Source organism: Hippoglossus hippoglossus, chromosome 18 (genome assembly GCF_009819705.1).
Source record: "Hippoglossus hippoglossus isolate fHipHip1 chromosome 18, fHipHip1.pri, whole genome shotgun sequence".
Lineage (NCBI taxonomy): Eukaryota > Metazoa > Chordata > Actinopteri > Pleuronectiformes > Pleuronectidae > Hippoglossus > Hippoglossus hippoglossus.
The window spans coordinates 6,202,300-6,227,082 of record NC_047168.1 but is presented as its reverse complement, the minus strand read 5'-3'; the positions used below and the strand labels follow the sequence as shown (position 1 = coordinate 6,227,082).

At 41.1% G+C, this 24,783-nt stretch overlaps 1 protein-coding gene and 2 non-coding genes across 6 annotated transcripts in view; 2 read left to right on the top strand and 1 right to left on the bottom strand.

The window, feature by feature from the left end:
• Positions 1-4,069: 4,069 nt before the first annotated feature.
• m1ap (meiosis 1 associated protein) overlaps positions 4,070-24,783 on the bottom strand; it is a 33,430-nt gene continuing 12,716 nt past the window's right edge. For 3 of the 4 annotated variants that reach the window (XR_004617006.1, XR_004617005.1, XR_004617004.1), the window contains exons 5-13: positions 11,098-11,253; positions 10,712-10,871; positions 9,192-9,333; positions 8,123-8,186; positions 7,900-8,042; positions 7,576-7,691; positions 7,257-7,338; positions 5,787-6,084; positions 5,521-5,756 (exon numbers count right to left, since the gene is read on the bottom strand). Coding sequence is in view for 1 of the 4 variants with exons in the window: in XM_034615603.1 (XP_034471494.1) it covers positions 5,842-6,084; positions 7,257-7,338; positions 7,576-7,691; positions 7,900-8,042; positions 8,123-8,186; positions 9,192-9,333; positions 10,712-10,871; positions 11,098-11,253 (1,106 nt within the window). In the remaining 3 variants the exon portion in view is untranslated. Of the gene's footprint in view, positions 4,217-5,520; positions 5,757-5,786; positions 6,085-7,256; positions 7,339-7,575; positions 7,692-7,899; positions 8,043-8,122; positions 8,187-9,191; positions 9,334-10,711; positions 10,872-11,097; positions 11,254-24,783 lie in introns of those variants that run through there. The other variant, XM_034615603.1, reaches the window with a different exon arrangement.
• Positions 22,607-22,678, top strand: trnaa-cgc. The gene has a single exon. It is a non-coding gene; the product is annotated as a tRNA-Ala (tRNA).
• Positions 24,505-24,576, top strand: trnaa-ugc. Its single transcript has one exon. It is a non-coding gene; the product is annotated as a tRNA-Ala (tRNA).

The following is a 24,783-nucleotide window of genomic DNA, read 5'->3' as shown; positions in this document are numbered from 1 at the left end:
GTGTGTGTGTGTGTGTGTGTGTGTGTGTGTGTGTGTGTGTGTGTGTGTGTGTCGGCTATAGATAAGTCTATGTGTGAAAAAGTTTCTTCAGCTCGCAGCACTGCGGCCATATCACCTTTTGTGCATGCCTGTGTGATTGCGTGCGTGTGTGTGTTGTTGTTGTGTGTGCGTGCTCGGTGTTAGTGTCTGTGGCCTCATACTGAAAAAGCATATCTCACTTCATAGTTTCAGATCCACCTCTGGGAGCTCAGGAGAAATCAGTCAGTGGAAAGTCCTTCGGTGTTATGGTGCAGAGACAAGACGGATCAGCGATGGGTTAAAAACTGGAGACAACTTGATTCATTTTGAAAAAGGAGATAAAAAAAAAAGCATATTCAGTATAGATAAATAGACTGACTTTAAAAGGTAGACACAACCTTATTTACGTGTGTGTGTGTATATGTGATGTTTCTAGTCAGTTTTGGCTGCAGGTTTGAGGTCTCTGCATTTCGTCTACACACACACACACACACGCACACACACAACCGTTGACTATTAATATGCCAGGGTCAGTCTTCCTGTTGTCTGCTGTACATCTTGTAACTTTTTCAGGGTCGCTGACTTTTTTTTAAAGGTCATGTCATACTTACAGAAAGAGAACTGGATCAGTCCGACAACAAGAAGCACTGAAACTTGACATCACACAAACAAACAGGTGCTTCTTGTGGGTGCTGGACTGTTTTTACATGCTGCAACAATGTTTTAACTTAAGCAAAAAAAAGATTAGCAGAGCTTTATGAATCTTGTGGAGCTTTGTACTCCCCTTCATAAGAAACTAGGGAGACTGCACTTAATTTGTGCTGAGATATGTCAGAGGCTGAGTTGCTCACACACACACACACACACAATCACACAGGTGGAGCTTCTGTATCTAGCAGTTGGTACAAATTAACAGAAAAACTCCAATTTGTCTGAATGCACCTTTTTTGGGGGGGGGGGGGCACTTGACTGGCCACTGCTGGGAGATCGAGGAGAGTGGTGAGAAACAGAGTTGTGGCCTCTAACACCAAAACAATGAGCTGAAAGACATTAAAACGCTCTGCAGAGCTGCATGAATTGGTTGATAATTCATCATAAACTATTACCACGGGTGACACCTTTCAAATAAAACATTGTCATTAGTGCAGAACCCCTTAGGAAACCTAACAACTTTGTACTAATCTACATATTAACATAAGCTTGTTAATACAAATGAGCTGCAAGGTTGAAAGAAACGGAAGTGCACCTGTCAGCTGCACTGTGTAAAATAGAAGGAGGTGCTGGTGCTCTGCGTTTCCTGAATCTGTTGTCTGATGGTAACATGAAGTATAAGAGACCTGATGTTACAGTCTGATTAAATATGACGACTCGTCTGTGCTCTGCCTTCACCTGAAACCCAGCAGACCACCAGCTGTTATTTTTAGCTCTGCGCAGGCAAACCCATTCACCGGTGCGTCTGAAAGAGAGAGTTTCATTCACTCATTCTCGGCTCTCGGTGCTCTAGCTGGAGGAAATGACAGACTCTCGTTCAGTTTCAGAATAAAGGGGATGCCGATGCAGAGGAATGTGTGTATAAAGTGATATTTGTTTCCAGCCTGGTTTGGTGGCTCGTAAATGTTTGAGGACAATGACAAAAGACGAAACTGAGTTCATGCTTAACCTCTGGAGCAGATGAGGTGATTCACGAGTCTGTGGCAGAGACACGTTAATAAGCAAATGAGACATCCAGACTTTAGTCCTGCGTAGGAGTCGAGACCTTTTTGGATTTCTGTCGGCGGGATGATAATTCACGTCCCTGCAGCCTCCTGACTTCACCTCCTCACTTCCTCCTCACCGAGATGCACTTCCTCTTTCTGTTCTTACTCACAGCAGCTTGTGAGAGAGTTGATTATTCTCTGCCTGTAACTTGTGTATGAACTGTGACTCTTGTGCTGCTTCGCGTCCCTGCCCTGTCCTGCTGTGTGTGTCCCTCCAGTGACGACAATCGCAGGAAAGAGACAGTGTATTATAGTTTATGAGACAGTTAGAGTCTGGCAGAGGGTTTTTTTCTGCAAAGAAGGAAATGGAACAGTGCGAACCAAGCAGGAAGTCACAGTACTAATATTATCTCGACTCAGATACAGAAGCTGATGAGACATAGACGAGATATTACTGCACTTTTTAGACAGGCAGCCGACCACAAAAGATCTCTTTTTTTTTAAGGTCAGGACGGAAAAATGCTAAACACTTTATGAAACTACAAGAATAGTGTTTCGAAAACTGCATCAGAAGAACAGCTGACGCGAGTTCACCGTCTGCAAAATGAGACAAAACGGTGCAGTGAAAGGTCATTTCTACACCCTCAGGAAACAATGAATCTGAACTCAAGAGACAAACTGTCTCCTGTGTGGTGGTATGTGATGACTGGTACTAGTTTCGTACTCTTTTGTGGGTTCTTTTCTGAAAGTAACACCGACGAAAAAGATGCGTCTCATCCGGTACCAGCAGCAGGAACAGCTCATTTCACTAATGTTTGATTCTCTGATTATTATTGATTTATTAAAAATAAAGTGTTTACTTTATTTTATTGACACTATTGGATGAAATGCTATGAAGGGTGGCGTGTGGAACTTTTAAAGTTTTAACTCAAGTCACATGACCAACATTTGACTACATGAATAAGTTTTAATATAACGTTTCAACTGAGTTTTTAGTATAGACACTATTTCATGTTCATCCCCATGCTCATTAACATTGACACAGTTCATAGTACTTAAATAGTGATGGAAAAAGGTGATAAAAAGTTACAATAGCTATCATAATAATCCTCTCACCAAATACATAGTTTAATGTTTAACTTTTTAATGGTTGGCAGAACTGATAAACTAGAACGGTGCTTGCAGAGCGCATACATCCGCAAAGGCCAACACCCTATCTGCCGTGTTAAAGAAATTGGGTTATAACCTAGTTATATAGTAGGTAACATATATTTATGGAAATCAGTTGACTAGTTTTTGAGTAATCCTGCTAATCATCAAACACAAACAAACGCTGATTAGAACATAATCCTCCTTGGCAAAAATAGATTTAAGAAAAATCTTGCTGTGAGCAAAATCAATTTTTCAAAAACAAGGGGTTTTAGGTTTTAATTACCAACACCACCAAGGAGGTTATGTCTTTGTCTGCATTTCTTCATTTGTCTGTCTGTTAGCTGGCAGGATGATGCAGGAACTAGCACAAAACACGGTGGAACGATGGGGTATGGCTCAGGGAAGAACCCAGTACATTTTGGTATGGATTCAGAAATTGGCATTTTTTTAAGAATGTATTTACAGATTTTACAGAAAATAATTCCTGGATCTTGACAAAAATAATCAGGCATGTTTATGAGTGTTGCAATTTGGTGCAGCTGGATTGAATTTCTGCCTTGGTAAGGTATGTGCTGTGCTGAGTGACCTTCTAGTTCACTATGGTTTCTTTAATGTTGCCCTTTAGCATGTGGTCAACCTGACTGAGAACAAATGGCCTTCATTTGATCTTCTGACCTTTGTGTTGCTGTGATGACTGCAAAGATAAGTGTCTAATCTATCAATAAATACACTCTATTATATATTTATATCCATGTAGTTTTTCATAGCCCTGTAAGTCTGTGACAGTTTCCATCCTGCTGACAGAAGGTGAATAGATGAGCTATGTTTGGAAGCAACATTTATTAACCCACAGTTCATAAACTGTTACAATACAACTCTGAGAGAACCTTAATACATAAATAAATATACACATATATATGTAGAACTTACAAGAAGATCAAACAACAGCTGAATCACAGTTTAGCGAACTGGTATGAATTTACAGAGAGAACAAATTACATCAATCCATGTTCTTTTCCTTTAAAGATCAAACAGTAAACTAGATTAAAACCATGACGACATTAAAGCTGAACAGGAACATGACTGAGCTACTATGAGATAAAGATGTTTGTCATGTAAAACAACAAAGAACAAGAAAAACAAAGTTCATATGGGTCGAAAACTCACAAAAAACCCTAAAAGAACCCTCTGAATGAAATTTGCAAACACAAACAATCACACTTTTGTTGCCGTAGGTCACGTCCCATTAATGTCTCACAGTTGTGACATTTAATGAGGAGTGTGTCTGACCGTGCTTAGGTCAAACGGAGGAACTCTGGCCGCGGGGAGAGGGAGAAGCTGCTGTGGTTCTGTTTCGAACAAACGTATGAAATTCAAACACTCAACTTGAGCTGGTGAGGACCAGAAAGAAAGTACTGAGTGAGGCAGGAAAGGACGGAGAGAGAGAAGTGGGTAAAATGTCAGCGGGTACTTTTGGACGTGCAGATGAATTCTCCTCAGAGACAAAAGCATCGTTGTGGTTGTAATTCGGCGAATGCGGAAGTCCCGCAACATCACCACGTCATGAAGTCATGGACCCTAATGTTATAAGATTCAACGCGGGGGTGGAATGGCGGGAGACTGATTAAGTCTATGCGTGTGTGTGTGTGTGTGTGTGTGTGTGTGTGTGTGTGTGTGTGTGTGTGTGTGTGTGTGTGTGTGTGTGTGTGTGTGTGTGTGTGTGTGTGTGTGTGTGACACTGCTCTTTGACGAGTAATAAATTAATAAAAGGGATGATGGATGTTTGTAACGACCTGAATCTACGTATGAGCATGAACAATCAATGTTGCTCAGAATTCAACCAGTGATGTCACTGCATGAACACGAGTTAACCCCTACACACACACACACTGGAAATTCTTCATAGCAAAGTTACCATGTTTAAAATCAGTTTTCTCTGTTCTCCTTCCATCCACCCCCCCACCTCGCCACCTTTCAAGCCCCAGAGAGAGAGCGAGCTGTGGGGGTGAAGGCGAGCAGAGAGGCCCCTCTGTCTGCTGCTTTCCTCTCTGTCTCATTAAAACACTGAAGCTGTGTTCACACTGGGACTTAAGGGCAAAATGGAAAAACGGAATGTGCATATGTGTTTGTCTGTGAGTCGCTATAGTATCAAAGCTGCTGTGCGTCTGCTTTATTGCGCCCTCAGTTGTATTTCTGTCACTGGTTTCTTTGTGTTTTGAGTTCTTGTGTTTTACTGCGTGTGTTGGTGGCTGTGCTGCAACATGCAGACGGTGCTTTTTATACATACATCAGCTTTTAATCCCTCTCGTATCCCCACACCACCCCTCTTTTGTCATTTTTGGGGGAATTTCTTTATTAGTCTGTTCCCTCCATCTTCCATTGTCCCGCTGTTTCCCTTCTTTTCATTTTCTCTCCTGCTTTTTCATTGTTTTTAACGTGTGGTTTTTAAAAAGTTTTTCAGTCACAGCAACCTAAAGATGGCAGTGACTAGAAACTTTCCTTTCTCACATGCACCCACACACACGCTCGGCTGATCGGACACCATCGTGAAGTTCGTGAGCAATCAGGCAGATTGCAAAACCTTTACAGCCACAGTAACTTGCACATAAATGTGCACAACACACACAGTGACACAATGCGAACACACACTCAGGCTTTGTTGCACTTCGGGTTATGACAGCTTCTTTTCGCACCTTCTTTTCGTCTCTATTTATTCTTACCACACGTATAACATAAGCTAGATGTGAGTTTAACAAGCCTCAGTGTGCGTATGTGACTGTGAGCCACACTGTTTCTCACTCGAAAGTCCTTTGAATTGACATGTTGGCTTTTCAAACTGTTTCTATTTTAAATGACTTGTTAAGAATGTTATTCACTGCCTCTCTCTCTCTCTCTCTCTCTCTCTCTATCTCTCTCTCCCTCTCCCCTGTCATTGTATTGTTCTCTCGGCCCACTCACCCTCCGGTTGCTCTCACTATATTATCATGGAGTCATCATTGTCTTCCTCCTGTTGAGATGGAGCAGGGCCCCCCCTTCTACCTCTGCTGCTGCTGCTGCTGAGGAGCGTCAGAGCCAGACGGGAGGCCTTCGCAGACGGAGGCCCCAGGGCGGAGGAAGAGGAGAAGGAGGAGGACGTGTGGAGGGAGGACGAAGGCATCGGAGCCACGGTGGCTCTGACCCTGCTGTTTGATCCCAGTTGGCGACTCTGGTTTTGTGGCTGAATGGAGACAACGCACACCCTTTAGATTTCAAATTCACAATAATACGTTAAAGTTCTGAAAACACAAGATAAATAGGCAAATTAATTGAATACTGCAGGAGAGAGGAGTAAAGAAGTAGTGAGATAAGAGGGGGAGGCTCCAAATAAGGTGGGACGAAAGAGAGATAAAGAAAAAGAAAAAAGGAGAAGGACATTAACAGAGTGTTTGTATAAACAATCCCAAACATGCAGCTAAGTGTTACCACACTGGATAAATCAAACAGAACAAAATCTGTCCTTCTGCAGAACAGCGAAAACATTGTTTCTCTGTTGAGTGAACGATTTGCATGTTGTCATCATAGCCTTATCGAGCCTGATGACATATCACCACCAGCTACATGCGCTCAGGTCGTAGTAGGTTCCAGTTAATGTGAAGGAAATAAAATGAAGGATGAACTGAAACAATCGGCTTAAGTAACATAATGATGATTTATATTTAAAATACTCACTGACATATTTACAGGAGTTGAATTCTAAGAGATGCATTAAATGCAAATAGGTCTAAATCTCAAAGTACCACAGAAGTGACAGGTCAGATGTATGTCTTAATGCCAAACTATAAAAACCATAATGTATAAATATAAACTATATAATCTATAAGTAGAATTATTTATTTTTTGTTTCAAACAAATACACACTACAAACAGTAATTATTTGATGCAATGAGATACACACACATTAAAGATTCATGTTAATCTGTCCAGTAGATTTGATGTAATGCTGCCCTGACCCTAACAGACAGACAAATCAACAAAAAAACGTCGTACCACTTGAAATACATTGACAGATTTCTATCTGCTTTTTCCCCTGAGGCCGACCTCAGCAGTTTGCTGCATCACTTCCCTTCATCAGAGAAAATAATCATTTGCATGAAGGTCAAGTTTGGACGTGTGTGTGTGTAATTACAGTAAGAGCTTCACTGTATCTAGAGAGTGCTGCCATCTGGTGGACCAGGAAGTGACAAATGAGGAGGAAATTTGTAAATCACTGTACACGGCATTAAGAGGTTTATAAAAATATTTGTGCTCCTTTCAGCTATAACGTTGGTCCTTAATTATGTGATAATGGTTGTGTTCATACGAGAGCGGCACTTCATGACCTTTACACTGTCATAAAACTGTGTTGTTTACCTGTCGAGGCTGTCTGCCGGCTGTGGGTTTAGCGCCCTCTGCTGGTTGAGACTGGTCTCTGAGGACAGCTGCTGGCTGGATCCTGGAATCATCAATCATCATCATCATTGTCATCATCAAATAATCATCATGATGTAATGAAACTAGTGATTAAGACTCAGTATGAAAATGTTGAATCATTTCCACAGATTCCTATAGAAACGGACTCTCTGCTGGTCTTTTTAGAGACTACAGGTTTCAGGTATCTCTGCACTGGCTTCACCTGCAGTCTTCGTCCATTTCTATTTACATGTTTTATAAACGTGTCTCTGGTGCAGACCTGTATGGGTAGCGTGGCTGTGAGAGCAGGCCCCTGCTCTTGAGATGCTGGTAGAGGTTACTGCTCAGAGAGAGGGGGTTGAACACAAACTCCTCGTCCAGCTGAGTGAGACAACTCTGACACACAGAACAGAGACAGAAAACATGCAGGTATCAACCAAAGCAGCACATCAGAATGTCTAGACTGTTTTAAAGTTTATAGTTTTGTGGTTCCTGAAATCAGTGCACACATTTGTGATTTAAATGTATCCATAGTATTTCTACTTTCTGAATGCTTCCGTCTGTGTATGTACCGTGTGTATAACGAACAAAGTTCAAACCTAACCTGTACTGTCTGCATGGCATCAGGTGCAGGGTCCTGAGTTGAGATTGGCTGATGGCAGGGCAGCAGCAACTCTCTGGAGGCCACAGGCTTCAGAAGGAGGGTGAGAGACGGGGACGGCTGGAGGACATAGTGAGAATACACACCTGTATACACACAAACATACAGATGAGTGCATACACACACACACAAACACAAACACAAACACACACAAACACACACTGACCTGAGCTTTCGGCTGTCGACCTTTGGACAGGCTCCACCTGCAGCAGCAGGAATAAGTCACGACTCTGAAAAAAAAGGCAACTTAGATAATGTCACAAAATTAATGTTTGTTTGTTGGTTGGTTTGGTTTTAGCAAGACTAAGCCAAAAACAACTGTACCGATTTGAATGAAACTGTGTGGGGAGATGGGGCATGATCCAATGAAGACCACATTTTGGCAGGGATCCGGATAAGGAAGCGAATCCAGGAATTTTTCTTTAACATTGTGTTTTCATCATTTCATCATTGTTTTTTTTTTTATCATTTTCATTGATTCATAGATCTTAATGAAAAAAATCTGCCATGTTGTCTGTTACTACTGAAGTTAAATGTGGTTTCATAAGGGGACTGTTGGGCCTTATGGACTGATGCCATCTACTGAGTGTCATTCCTGCTTAGTTTTATTTGGATTTCACAAGTGTTTGGGGATTTTTGAGTTGGTCGTTTCATTTATTTTACTAAATGTTACTTCCTGTTTTACTTTGAAGTTTCTTGCCATGTGTGTCTTTTGCTGGTTTTACTCCCTGTTTAAGTCTAATGTGTTTCACCTGTGCCCCATTATCCCTTTCTACCTTGTGTATTTAGTCTGTGCTCCTTTTGTATCTGCTCTGTTCCCTGGTGTTTCACCATGTTTTGCTTCCTGAGTTCTGGACTAACTTTCTTGCTTGCCAACACAGACTGTAAGCCTATTCATTATTAAATATTCTTTCTGCTACTACCTGCCCTGCCAGATGTTTGCTCCTTAAGTTCCTGTAATCTACACCCCACCGAACAAATATGACTAATACCAATCTAGTCTTAAACCTACAACCTGGTTAATGTGATGCAAACACACACATAGATTGGCAGTGTGAGATAAAACATCCTGGAATTGTCAAAACAGTCCTAGATGTGAATATATGCAGCTGTAACAGAAACAGTGTGGTCTCAGCTTAGACAGCCACATGAGATGCATAAGTTCTCTTGTTGTCAGATGTTTCACAAGTTCTTTTTGAGGCATTCTGTCAATGTCCAAATTGTGAGTCACACACCCTGAGTGTGTGGCAGAGAGCGTGGAACAAGTTGTGGTTGGCCTCCATTTCTTCCCAGTCCAGCTGCCAGCAGGTGGTGGGACGGATCACCAATGGCAGGCCGTACAACACACTCTCACACACTCCGTCCGCACGCAGAACCCTGTAACACACACACAACACTTTGGTCAGCCTACAAGATGAAGGACTGGTGTGTCTACGATGTCAGAAAACGTTTTGTGGCCTTTTTGACTTCATTACTGAAAAAAATGTGTACACATGTCATGAAAACCAAGTTTCTTTTCATCCAGGTCCCGAGATGTGTTTCAGCAGCATATAGCAGAGGAACAGGATGACATCATCCCTGCTGAGGTAAATTGTGAAGCTTCATTTGAATGTCACTGCTGCAAACCATTGTTAGTATGGAAAGCACACACACACACACACACATACACACAAAAACAACTCTGATATTGACCTGTATGCAAAACACACACTCAGTCACACAAAACATCTTACAGCAGCTCCTGGAAATGTAAAACCAATGCAAATCAGGGAAGATAAAGAAACTGTTAAACTGGTTTAGGCACTGTGAGACAGTGTGTGTAGACACAACACAGTGCAGCACTCACTTGTGTATGGGATGCTTTGTGTGTGTGTGTGTGTGTGTGTGTATTATTTCTTTGTCTTTGAACATCACTCCTCTGCTACTGATAACCCAGTTACTGAGTTCTTAAATATTTCTTTCAGTGTCATGTGCTGTATGTATAATTTGTGTAATGACACATGAAAATGTATTCAAACACTATTAAATGAAAACAAATTAAAACCGTAAAATTGTATCAAACAATTTAATTATCATTCCTCTTATTTAAAGTTTGATAAATCACAACTTTTAATTTGATATTCAGACTTATTTTGTTCAGCTAAACAAGAACCTCACAGGCTTTTAGACAATAAGATTTTATTAGATTGTAATTATAATTATTGCCTTCTACTGTATAGGCTGCATAGAGTTGCAGCTATGCTTCCATGCACTGATACAAATATTCAGGACTTCATGTGAATATACTGGAATAAATTCAGTTTAATATTTTTCACCCTGGGTGCTCCCATTGATTAAGTCTGGTTGTGAGTTTTGTTGGGTTTGTTGAGGAAATGAGAAACGTGGTTGTTTAGGTTGTTGTTTAGGTTGCTGACTTAGTTCAGACACTGAGGATTAACGGTTTGATTCCTGACAGTTTCCTCTCTGCTGCATTTGGCTTTTTCATGTGATCGCTGCCGATGACGCGATCTGGTCGGTCCCCAGTTATATTACAGAGCTACTAACTTCCTATGCTCCAAGCCGTAATCTAAGATCTTCTACCCATCACTTGCTAATGGTTCCTAAGTCGAGGCTGGTAACTAAGGGTAACCAGGCTTATGTCATCAGGGCCCTGAGCATTCTTTATCATAACCAATGTTAGTGTTAGAGCTCGTGATTGGCTCCTGCTGAATGGGATAGATCTGAAATATTTGTCAATTGCTGCCTGACGTCTTACTTGATTACTTTCAGTCTCTGTGGTGGTGAGCTCTGATTGGCTGAGCCCTTGGCGACAGACAGGAAGTCCCGGACGCTCTCAGTCTTTACTCCCAGGTTGGGGGTCAGGGGGATGAGTGCGGGGCTGATCAGACGCTCCTGCATGTCACACTTCACACACACTACGCAGGGGACAAATGACACAAGTGCAGGATATAATATGCAGAAAAACAACTGGTCACACAATGTCGGTTTTAGCACCAGTTTTGATATTCTTTGTAAAATGTGAAAACAACATTGGTCACCTATATTGTCCTATTAAAACAGTGTATTAGTAAACTGTATATTTTCATTGCATGATGCCCAAAGCATCCATGGGTGTGCGTGTGTGTGAGCGTTGTTTCTAACCTGGGATGGGACTGTCTGTGGGGCTCGGCAGCAGGAGGTGGAGGTGCTCTCTGTCACCTCCCTGCTCTTGAAGCCATGATTTCAACACACTCTCCACGGCGATCACGCTGTTTTCCACTCGCTGCAGGTCGATCTCCATCCCCAACATCAGACACTCTACAGACAGAAACGTTGACGCATTAATATGCAGGTGTAGGTAGACTTAAAAAAAAGAAGAGGTTTCAACTCCCAATAATCAATTCACTAGCAAGGACCACAGACAACAACACGTTATTTTAAATTATTATTATTAATTATTATCGTTATTAAATTTGTTTCTTTCAATAATTTAGCTAAAGTTTAACATCTTCTCTAATTGTTTCTTAAGGACATTCCTGGGGGAAATGAACTTTTAAACAATTACCATCTGTGACCACTAGATGGAAGCAACATTTAATAAATTCTAAACAGTTTAGCCTCAGTGACTGAAGAACTCTGAACTTGATGACATCTGAGGCTTTATGTGTCTCGGGATCATCCGAAGACCTTTTTAAGCTCGTCTGGATGAGAAAGCCTGGCTTTGATTTGATGAAGGGGAAAAGGCAGGAGTGCAGTTTGGATGAAGACACAAGACGCAGCCTGATAATTGCTCTGCTTTGGTTTATTTTTGTAAATTGATGTATATCTCCGTCGTCTTTTCTTTGCGTTATCTCAGAGGACAGACTGAACTGTTCCCGCTCTCCTCCTCCTTTTCCTACTGATTTCCACTAATCATTACAAACAGAAAACCACCCTATATGGACCTGCCCCACCCACCTCCTCTCCTGCTCTCCCTCTGTGTCCATTTATTATTGCAAACGAGACACAAACCTTACCGAGCAGCCCTCTCCTCCTTTTCCCTCTATCTGGTGTTTAATAGTTAATGACCCATCAGGAGATAACTAATGGGACCAAAGGGAGAGGAGATTAGCAGGAGGCACTGTAGCGAGTGAGGGGAGGTACAGACGGGGGAGAGGCAGAGAGAAAGGGTGGATAATGGGATGGAAGAATATTTAAAATATCCCAGTCAGGAACTAGAAAAAACTCTAAATTCCTACAATAAAACATGTCAATGCTTCTTTTCATCTGTCAGAGGGAGATGCAGAACTGAAGTTTTTGATTCCGGGCAAAAGTTATTCAAAAAGTGCTTCATCTGGAAATAAGAACTTGATCTGAGGGGAAAGAATTATGTTTGCTGAAGGATGTTTTATGGTCTGATCCTTGCTGGGTGAAGGATGAAGGCTGAGAGAGAGAGACAGTAGATTAAGAGGGTAACAAAGAGGGAAGTAATGGCACTTTTGCTTTACAAGTTCCCCTTTAATGTGTCAAAAAAAGCTGTAAAGTCAAGATGCTTTGCTTTCAACTGCGACACTTGCCGCACTGCTCTCGCTCTAAGTGATCTGTGGATTAAAGAACTATTGGGAATTGTTTGATTCTTAGGATCAGAACTATAATAAGACATGTATTCTTCTGTATACTGGCATCAGCACAGTTATGATCCTGCAGGAAAATGCAAAATGACTGCAGAGAAAACTAGTGGATCTAGAACAAGGAGGATAAAATTCATACTAACCCAAAAGTAATTAGAAAGAGAGAGGCAGGATGTACGGTTGGAAGAGCAAGAGGGAGGATGTGTTCTGGAAATGGTGATGGAAAAGATAGAGAAAACTACTGGAGATGGTCAGAGATAGAGGAAAAAGGGTTGTGGCAAATCGATACCCACTCGCTCCAATAATGTCTGTCTGGGGAATAGGAATGGAGAAAGCAGGAAACAGAGCGAGTGATAGAGGGAGGAAGGGAAGAGTTATGGAAGTTGTTAGAGTAAAGAGGGAAAGAAAGTATAAATTACAGATAGGAGGGAGAGCACAGAGGAGAAGGGGAAGATAAGATGAGATATACTTGTAATTAGTAAACAGTGTGTGTGTGTGTGTTTGAACACATTTATTATTTCTTTAGGACATTTTCCAGCATAAACACTGACCTTGTCAGGACTAGCAGACATGGGGATGAAGAGTAGGCAATTCAAAGTCCTATCTGTGTGTGTGTGTGTACGTATTTGCTTTTAAATTTAGATTTGGATTAGGCATTTAGTTTCAATTGAAGCTATGTATTATGCCAATTTAAGTCCTCCTTAAGAAAGAAGAAGTGTGTGTGTGTGTTTGTAAGAGATAAACACTTCCAGAAAAAAAGGAAAGAACGCTTCTCACAGCAGCATAAAACCACCCAGACAGTCATGAGTGTGTGTGTGAGGGTGAATATCTATATATTCCACAGAGAAATATGTTACCAGCCGAGTGGGATATAGGTGAGAGCAGTTAACCCTGACGGGAACTGAGGTAATGATGCTGTCCGTCTCCCTCCAGCAGCCTTATCTGCGTTCATGGAGGATTTGTTTACCTTGCTAAATCCTCCCGTCCCTCCCTCTCGATCTTTGCTGAGTTCATGAAGTGTGTGTTTACTGTAGGTACGCAAGATATACAAGAAAAAAAAATCAATTAAGCTTTATCATCCCCCACTTCCCAGCTGTTACTGTTCTATGTGCCCTGTCTGTGTTGGAAGATTAAGAATCTATTAAATTATGAGGCAGACCATGTAACTCAGCCCTCTCATCTAAAAGTTTAACAGCTCACCTGAATCTCATTAACATGTCCTGCGTGTGTGTGTGTGTGTGTGTGTGTGTGTGTGTGTGTGTGTGTGTGTGTGTGTGTGTGTGTGTGTGTGTGTGTACGTGTGTACGAGAGAAGATAAAGTGTGACACCCATGCTGAGGTAAGGAAGCACAGTCGCAGTGGAATCTCATTAAGTGTGTGTGGTGCGAGTGTTGTAAATTTACAATGACATAAGCTCATGGTGGAGTCAAACATGAGGATTACAGGTTAAATATCTCAGTGAACACACATGAATATAAGTGAATGGCTGTTCAACTACTGCCGGATGTGAACGATGTCTTCTTAGGACGAATCTTGGAGAAGAATTTTGAGAATAAAGTGGAAATGTTGAGAATAAAAGTTGAAATTTCAGGATTAAAGTCATCAAACTAATGTAAACCCATATGACTGCTTCAACAAAAGGCCTTGTGTAGGTGATTTGGCGAAATTGTTCTTCAAAATCAGATTTAGTAACAAGGAAATTCTTTCTCTTTTAGTGCATTAAGGCTGAGTGGTAATTAGTATTCAGAGGCTGAGGAGATTGTGCTGAAAACTGTCTGTTCAGAAGGAGAAACCACACGAGCGTGGAAAGATGGAACATTGGCAGCTGCTCGAACTGGATCTGATGGACCAGAGGAGTTGACTTTATCCTCTGCATTTCGACTTTATCATCAAAATGCAAAATGTATTTATTTCGGCTTTATTCTCAACATTTTTGACTATATTAGCTTTTAGATTAATTGCTAACTTAAGGAGCCATGGGGTTATGTTTTCACTGGCACTTGTTTGCTTGCCTGTTTGTTATTTAGCAAGATGACGCAAAAATTACTGGTTAACTGTGAACTTTTGTGGAAGAATGAAATATAGGTCAGGGAACCACCTAAGAAATTTTGGTGCGGATCCGGATCAGTTTGCTTCTTTCGTTCTTTCTTTCTTTCTTTAAAATTTTGAGAGAGGACATTTTTCAACATTTTCCTTTACTTCTCAGGGAATATTTCATGGATTCTGATGTGAAAAGACACTTAACGAGTTCCAGACAGAAGGTGCAAAGAAACCAAAACAGTCCTGTAGAAATGCGAGGGGCCTGCAATGAAAGCAATTCGTTTGAACGAGTTTGATTTCTGGATCTACTTAATTTAAATGTGGTTTCATAACAGGAGGTATGCATTTATTTTGGAGGGTAAAACCTTCAACTTTCAATTCTACTATCAAGTCATCAGATAAAAGAGAAGCTTTGCAACAAGAAGGACAACTCCCTTGTGGCTTTGGGGTCCAACTGTAGCTTCTACACTCTATCTGTTGAAACGGATTTTAACTGCAGGAACTGAGTCATTACATTTCTGGTACCACACATACAGTCATATAGAGAATAGCTGTTAATGTCTTGCCCGCTTAATTTTACATTGGCATCTCTCTTCTTATGACTATATATGAAAATGAAATCTTTTCCCATCCAAATAACTTGTATGTTTCCATATGTTGATGCACAGTTGAGACACAACCATGTCAATATTTTTGCATTAATTGAAACCCTAGTGGTGCTGCAGTACTGTTGAGATTTGCCAAAGGGCAAAGACACTTGTGATTCACCTCCACACACACACAAATACCCTTGAAACACAATTTGATTAGAGGAAAATGTAATGACTTCACTTCAGCTATAATTTCCCTGGAGAGGCATGTGTTCTTTTTGTTAAATAAATGACTGATGTGATGGCGTTCAGAGGAGGTGGGTTAGTTAACAGCTTTGTAAGGAGGGTAGGGCTGTTAATTTTGAACAATTCACATGGCTTGCATTCAAATTACAGAGCCCCCTGGTGACATTTGGGAAAAAAACATAATTCATGGCCACAAGATAATAACGAATTGGAACAAGATAACTAAGTTGTGTCTAAAACTTTAAGAAGTTTTGAAGAAATGCTCGAAATACAAGGGGGGAACCAAGGACTGTATATAAAGATGGACAAGCGTCTTGATCGCCCCCTGGGGGTTTACTGCATTATAGGTCGTAAACAAGGAGCAAGTCGGAGCAAGTTGAGATACATCATCCATCTTTATATACAGTCTTTGGGGGAAACCAACGTAATTGGCTACGACATGATATCAAGGGGCCTGTTTGTTTCTTTCTCTGATCGCTAAGACCCTCTTTGCTTTGTAAGTAGATGACTGGGATAATATAAATATGTACAAATTACACTGGACAGAGATATAAATCCATCCTACTCTCTGGTCTTTCTCTTAATGTCCATCTCTGTTATTTATTTTTCTGAGCCTCCGCTCTCTCTGACCGACCCTGCAGGACCACACCCAGTAATATTTCCTCTTACTTGCATTAGGACAAGTGCATCATCCTCATGTCCATCGACCTGTGTAACATTAGCTTGGCTGGGGAAACCAGTGACACTGTTAGCTAATGCATGACTAGAACAGGAAGTGGAGCACTGCACTACCATCCTGTGTTCACTCATTCATTTCGATATGGATCAGCTCGACCAGATGCAGATAATGGAAACAGTGCTGTGTAATGGTGGAAATCCTTGTAAAAGCCTCTGACCATTACATAATTCTGGAAAGATCACACTAATGGAGGACTACTTTGAAGTTTGTCAATAGCTTGGAGCTCTTTGTTCTGTTTTAGTTCATTTGTTGAGTTATGATTATTCAGTTCAAGTTCTGTTCTTTTTTTAAAGCATATTCATCTATTTCTAAGAACATTATTATTTAATGTATAAAATATGCATTTTTCATTCATTTTACTTACATAACATTTCTAATGAGGTCAGATGACAAAAAACAAACAACTGCATTGAATCTGAAAGTAAATGAGCTTCTTTCACAGTGACACTTCAAAACAGTGGGAGATTCCAGAGTTTGATATCCTTCATTAAAGTGCAATTCCAGTTTATTACAACTTGGATTGTATTTTGGTTTCAATCAGTTCTACTGATTATGGTGGCGTTGTACTGTTGATTTATTCTTTACCCATATTCCAATATTTCACCAAATAATTTGTTGCTATAAAAACAAGACCCCAGATAAACTGGAATCATCCTTTAATACCTCTTTTGCACCAAGATAGCGGGTATACACTAATTTTTCATATGCATAAACCCTATGGCCAACAAATATATTATCAAAAAATGACTCCCATTAATTCACTAACTAACTCCGCTTATGTAACACAAACAACAATCCTGCTACTTGGCACCGATGTGTCAAGTGAATACACAGATGAGGCAATACTGTGATATCAACCTAATGCATGGCCCTGGGACAAACTTCACAGAGTGTGCATAAACATGAAGTTAGCAGAAATGACTGTCTGCGTGTGGAATTCCCCTCTGACATCCATATCTCACTTACAGAGAGCGACACTGTCGACACGCACTCTGTCCTTGTCTGTGAGTGTGTCTGTGTGAGCAATAATGATGAATAGCTCATTGATGTAGTTTTGGACTGGGACAAATAGGACATTGATCATCTGGTCTGAAACACAGGCACTCATCACACCAGCGGCTGTGTGACCTAATTGCCTCGCAGTCACTTGTGTTAGGGGCGTGCGATCATGGAGACAATCAAAGCAGACGGACACTTTTGAAAAGGACAAGAGGACGACCACACAGTTATCTGGCTGTCATTACTATGGAGGACGAACAGAAAGAGAGCGCAGAAATAGAGGAGTGACAAATGGTTACGGGAAGGTCAAAAAAGGGGGCATCTTCAATGGCAGCCGATTTAATTCTGTACGTGTGCAAAACGAGAGTGGATGGAAAACGGAGAAAAAATATTCATCAACAAATTCCTCCATGTTCCTGCCTTCAGGCGCGTATACGATGTTTCCATAGACTACCACAAATCTGCTGCTACAATTATTAAAAAAATGATACCTGTGATGTTGGGGAAGAGGAGCTGCCGCCACGTTAATTCACATAAATCATATTATAATGAGCATGGCCAGCGGATAGAGAGCAAAGCGACAGCAGGAGATCAACTGCTTGTTTTTCAAGCAGAATGTGGAAACGGGTGGATGACATATGGAGACGGACACGGAGGCTCAGAGAGGGTGGCAGCTGAATGACTCCTTTTGAAGCACTTGAAACAGGACAAGAGGACAGAAGATGAGAGGAGCTCTGCAGACTGTGCTCAAGGAGGTTCAGAGGAGAAGAGAGGGTTACAGAGGAGGAGAAGACGAAAAGACATCGGAAGGATATATACTTTATGACAATGGCAACAGTTTATCACAGTTGCAATGATGCAATCCCAAAAATCTACTTTCAAGGATTCAACAATAGTTCACTCTCATAGTGACTCTCACACACTTTTGGTTTTTAATGTCATGAAATGTCCCCTAACCAGAGTACCATGTATACGTGTAACGCTTTCACATTGAGTTCATTTGGTCTGAACCTCCAGATTTTCACTCAAGTCCGAATCAAAATAACAGGTGTGAAAGGCGCCTCGAACCGTGGTCCAGACCAGCGGAACCTGAAGGTGGTGATGCTGGTAGTATCAGGAAATTAATCAAATGAAGCGGTTCATTCACTTTCTCCATCATATGGAAAGACTACTACCCACCAAATCAACAAGTCAATGTCTGATGCTCACCCATCTACAAACCAATCAATGTCAAGTGTAGTTAGATGCAGCCCACGTATATATAGGTGATGACAACAGGACGTATGTCATACAAAAGACATTAGTGTGCTCCCAATAGTGTGATGTGAAACCAAACCTAACCAGATCAAATGTTTACATATAAAAAACCTTGGCCCAGACCTTTTGGTGTGGAAATGCCCCTTTAGTAAAAGACAAGTAGAAAGAAAACCGGTGGCAGAGCTGACTGATAAAAGAGAGATTAAAGAAGAGATGAGAGCAGGGTTGTGACTGCAAACGTGATCGTAAATAACAGACCTCTCAGAGGAGATGGGAAGAACGACCATGTTTTACATAAGCACCTTAAAAGCCAAGATGTGAGAGAAAACCTGAGGCAAATTCAAATTATAAATTGGGAGGTTGAGTTTAATTACTGTAGCACTGATAAAAAAACCAATAATAATTTAGCACATTTTTATACTGTTAATATGTAGTGAGTGTGTTCAGGGGTATTGCAACAGGGTGGGCAAAGCAGGCCCACAGCAGAGAGGGGACCCAGTGAACGGCTGATTATCTTGGTCCACAGACATTTTGTGCAATTCCCCTTACGATTCCCCCCTCCTCGATTTCTATGATCGAGAAGACTGCTACAATGCCATGTTCAGATTCTGCTATTTGACCTCTGGGCCTTACTGCAATTTCAGATACAATTTTCAACCTCCAACTTTTCCCTTTGGAGAGAGAGGTGATGAAGGTGGAAGAGGGGTATGATTGATATGGCAGCAGACAGAGGCAGGTAGGCAGGGGTGTTTAATAGCTGTGAACTACTCAGAGGAGTTTCAAGGTTTTCTTTTACTTCTTTCTCTGTCCACCCCCCCTTGCTTTTCTCTTCACCAACCATCTGTTGTTCTTAACAGGACGATGACGAAAAACCTGCAAGAAGGAGGGATCACGAAACCTCTCTTCCTGCAAGATGCAACCACAGGAAAACGTATGAGACCCCACCCTGTTACAGATGTATTAGATTTGCATGGAGAAGACTCTGACTAATAAGATGAAATGCAGGGTTACAGACTAGTAAGGTCGTGCTCACGAAGCAGGAAAATACAGTCTGGGACTAATAGCTTATATCCTGGTGTGAAGAGTGATGCCAGTCTCCATCTGTCCGATCACCTGCTGCCCTGCTAACGTCACACAGAGGTGTGAACAGCCCGACCTTGGCCCCGCGTGTGGGTAGCAATATGGAAAACAAGCACTCCTCATTTTCATGCATCTACACCGTCAGTCATGTTAAACAATATTTATTCACACAAAAAAAGAGCAAATATTGTCTCACCGTCCTCATCCGTGTCCCTGTGTGTGTGTGTGTGTGTGTGTGTGTGTGTGTGTGTGTGTGTGTGTGTGTGTGTGTGCGTGTGTGTGTGCAGTGTTCCTCCTCTTTGTGTGAACGTTTTGAAGCAGCTGTGGCTGTGTGTGTCTGCAGGTCTGGGTGGGGTTTCCTCCCAACGACGTTTACTATAACCACACGCCAAACTGAACTAGCTGACTGTGACGGAAAATCAACTGGCTTTAAGAGACAGAGGAAGAGACTGAGCAGGAGAGGGTGACCCCGTGTTGAGCAGCTGCAGGTGTGTGGTTGAAATCGTAGCTGAGGAGGAAAAGTCTGGGGGAGAGTGGAAAATAGTTTTTACACAGAACTAATTACACAAAAATGTAGGAATGGTGTTTATTAGCATCCTATGGGAATTGAGTTCACACTGGAGTTAGCTGCACACGGCCGATGCACTGAGCAAATCACAAATACCAACAATAATTACAATAAACCTCTTAGTACTTCCAGAGATTCACTCAATTCAATTTGTCATGACAACCCTCGAAGGATAAGCGGTGTAGATAATAGATGGAAAAAACTGGGGGGACTTTCGAACTTCTGAATCTATACAAACAATGAAATAAAACCAGACAGTATCTGTGAAGATTCTCAGTCATCTAGGTGATGGTATCTTCAGAAGTTGTAAATGTGAACAAAGGCAACTGGACTAGCTTGTCTCTCTTGACGTTTCACCTCTTTCACCCAAAAGGCTTCTTCACCTTTACCCCTGCACCACCTCAACTGTGAAAACACGCCCATCTCCCTTCAAACCGGCCAATCAGAAGCCTTCCTCCTCTATTCCTCATCATCACCACCAGCATCTAGCCCCCTACAGAAAGTCTCCTTTATATCTTAAGCACTTAATTCATTGGACTGCTTCCATCGTGTTCTACTTCCTGCCAGGGTCTAAGCACCAAAGTCTATTCCTGCAGTTCAGAATAAATAAAATTCTATTCTGACTCATTTGTTTCTCTGTAAGTCGGTCCTCATTGAAATGCTATTTGGAGACCCGAGTGTTTAAAGTGTATAAATCCTTTTTTAAGGCTGAGCAGTTTAAGGCTTTTGTCTCAGTTCGGGTCAACTAAGTTGTATTGACACTACAGTACCCTTCACCGTCCAGATGACCAAAGTTAATACAACCACATTTGCAAGCATTTGCGCTTTAAAAAAGCTGCACGGTCTTTGCTCTGTTCGTCTTAAATCTTTGTAAAGAGGATGACAACTGAGTCGAGAAGATGCCGCTGGGGAGCGACGGAAGCTTCACATTATTATTGTAATGCAATACGTGAAACGAGTCTCATTCTAAGCCCTCAGGATGAAGACTTGGTTTACCCTTTTAAAAATCTGGGCTGTAGGCCAGTGGATTATAATCCTCCTCTCAAGGGGCAAAACATTTTGAGAGTCATTATTCCTGCGAATTCAAAACGTTTTTTTGTGAGATGTTCGCTGATCCAACTGTGGCCGTGTGGGGTGTGGGAATGGCTTAAGTGTTCCGGAGGAGGCAAATGAGGAGAATGACAACGTGGAAAGAAAAAGAGCGTTACGTGTTCAGGGTGGCAGTCACACAGATGATACACAGTACACACCGGAGGCAGTGTAACGGTTAATATGATTACACAATGCAGAACACCCACAGTCTTGGCAACATGTAGATATTCAGTTGTGACATGATCTATTGTGAAAACAGGCTTCCTTCAGTGTACACAGAAGGTATTGTTTAGTCATGTTTACTTCATCTTTGTATCATTTACATGCTGATATACCACAACCCTGTTTAAGGCTATTAAACATAATACTTAATTTCATGTTTAAAGTGCATGTTTTTGAGAGTTTGGCTACAAAAACAGATACAAATTTCTTTGCAGCCCTCCATTCACAGAGCCTGGTTTTAATGTAAGCAGACCCACTTCTAGAAAAACCCAAAGTGATTAGGGCAGAGGAAGAGAATAAATCTAGGTTAATACATCATATATCTATGATAATGCAAAAGAGATACAGTGAGATAAAAGCAGAGAGGAAATGGGATACTTCACTGGAATCCTGCAAAATACCAGGGAGGAGCGAGAGAGCAAGAGAGAGTCAGAGAAAAAAATCAGAGCAAAGACATAGGAAAAGAGGAAGAGTGAGGCAGAGGAGAAAGAAAAGGAGTAATTAAAGAAGTGCAGAGAGAAGAGATGGAAAGGAGAGAAAGTCCTCTCATCTCTCCGTTCTGCTCTGATGGAGCGCAGCAGCTCCTGTGAAGCCGGGTATGATTAAAAGTGAAGAGTGAAGATTATATGGGAACCCCCCCCACACACTTCAACCCCTCCACACACACACAGGGGAGAAAAGGTGCAAAAAGAAAAACTGTTGAGTCACTCGTCTGTGACATGTTTGTACTCAGATCCTAACCTGCAAAAACAGACATATGCACATGAAATGACATATCACTGAATCACTGAATCACTGATGAAATCTCAGTCCAACCCATGAGTCAGTCTGAGTCTACCTGTAGCTCAGAGATCCCAGATACAAAACAAAAATTGCAGCAATTTGCTCATTTTTTAAACCAGTAAAGGGATTTTATGAAGTTTGAACTTTTGTTATGTTACATTACCAACACATTCATTCACAATATACTAATGAAAGGGATAACAGTTTTGTGAGCATCTGCATCATCGTCATCCTCTATTACATTCACAAAAGTACTTTTGTGTAATTTGAAACAATATATCTAACAATGTAGTGTTTTGGCCAGTCCAGGAGAAAGTTTTAGTTTTGAGTTTGAATTAAATTGGCAATTACTGCATTTACTGATTTGCAGAATCCTACAGCACTTTATCAGAGATGAGATATCCTTCTTATAGTTTAATATTGAAGTATTTTAGGAGATGACAGAAGGGGATGTAGCTCAGTGGTAGAGCGCATGCTTCGCATGTATGAGGTCCTGGGTTCAATCCCCAGCATCTCCAGTCTTTCTTACACTTTGCTCACTCGCTGAACGAAATGAAGTATGAAGTGCTTGGACACAGATATGCAAGTGTTGCCTCTTATGGTCCACAAGCTTGCAACAGTAATTGAATGTTCTATCCACCCATGCTCACACTGATTAGAACTAAACCTCACACACACACACAAACATATTGTGTAAATTGTCTTTACCTCAGAGATGAAATAAGCAGAGAAAGAAAGATGTTTGAGGCTGACTTAGTGTAGACAGACAGAGAGAGAGTATAAAGATATAAAATATGACTTTTTACACTCAAGGTGATTTGTTATGATCATAGTCTGACCTCATTATGGCAACCGCTAAAAGGTATTTCAGCTGTATAGATGTGTGGGCTGAACATCTACAATCGGTATAATATTAGGATCAACTGTCGGAGATGTAGCTCAGTGTGAGTGTGTGCTTCACATGTATGATGTCCTGGGTTCAAGCTCCAGCATCTCCAACTAATACTATGAAATTTATATAGAATCAACCTTTGTCTTAAACGTTTACAAAAACTGAAACCACGATTATTAGCTTTATTTGTCCCACTAAAGAATGACCAAATAAAGGTGCAGTTTCACTGTCAAATTTATCACAGTTTTTTCCTTTGCATCTTTGCAACTGTGTCTGATTGAAGGTTTGTCTCACCCTTTGCAGAGACACTCTCCTGGAGCCAAATTACAGCTCCGATCAGGCCAGATTCCACTGATTAATAAGGAAGAGAGACACAGTCTGGCAACCAAAAGGCCATTTAGGTTAATGCGAACACTATATCAGCTGCAGGTGACCCCACCCACTCTCCTTGTCCTGAGATTAATCTCCAGCATCTCCAAACTTTGTTATGCACTGAGGTGTCTTCAGTATTTACTGACTGATGAAAATAAAATAACTTTGTGAGAAAGATACATAAAAGAATGTGGTTCAGTGCTCACAAATAAGGTCTCCTGGGCTGACTGTGTGTGAGAAAATGTTTACCTCCGAGCTCAGAGCTAAACCGAAGCAATGCAGGAGCTTATTGATGTGAGACAGATGGGTGGATGGATGGAGAATAAATCAATGTAGGAATAATACACAACCGCCAAAAGAAATATCACAAGCAGAATACACACTGTGACTTGAAAGTAGGATTTAGGGCCTAAATATATGTGGAGGGATCAACTGCATTGTCACTTTGAGAGACATTTGCAAACTAGGTATTCAAATAAAATAAACACCTCAACAAAGCTGAGAAGTGATGTGAAGAATTTGGGATATATAGGATGATAAGGAAGGGATTTTTGAGAAGCATGCGCCACATGGATTTATAGAACAGCGCACCTTATTATATAATTCTGACAAAAGAAGAAACACACAAATACACAAGCACAGCGATGTGCATAAAGATTTTAAACAGCTGAAAATAAAAATAAGAATAATAGTAGGGGTGGCTGTGGGACATTCTAAAACAATGTCAAAGAAAAAGGGGTAGAAGCTTGTGACACTTCCCTCTTTAGGTCTTTTACATCATAAGTGACATGCGCATATGTTCAAAATCTCTTAACTTGAGAAGAAGACCAAAGAATCCCATACACTGTCCATCACTTGAACGAACCTTACGAACATGAAATGTCATCCTCAAGCCTTAAACAGGATGAATAATATGGGGGGAAAGGCATGATGAAGGTCTGAGAGCCAAGACATTGTCTTCATAAAGTCAGATCATGGCAGGCCACTTTTCTCTTTGATTTGTATAGTTTACAGTTCAATGTATTTAGGCCAGTTTCAAATTTGATTGTAGAAGACTAGACACAGTTTTTAAAAAGTGAAGGGGATGTAGCTCAGTGGGAGAGTGCATGCTTTGCATGTATGAGGTCCTGGGATCAATCCCCAGCATCTCCATTTCTTTTAATAATTGTCCTCTTTAAATTGTTTGAGAGGACAAATAGAAAACACCTGCTATGATCAGCACTGAGGCTTTAGATCTACTGTGACTAAACAAAGATCAGACTTTGTGCAAATCAAACCACAGTCACATGTGATACTACTACTAGCAAATACAACACTGCCACCATAATATTGCATGATGGCACTTTGAAGTTGTAATTG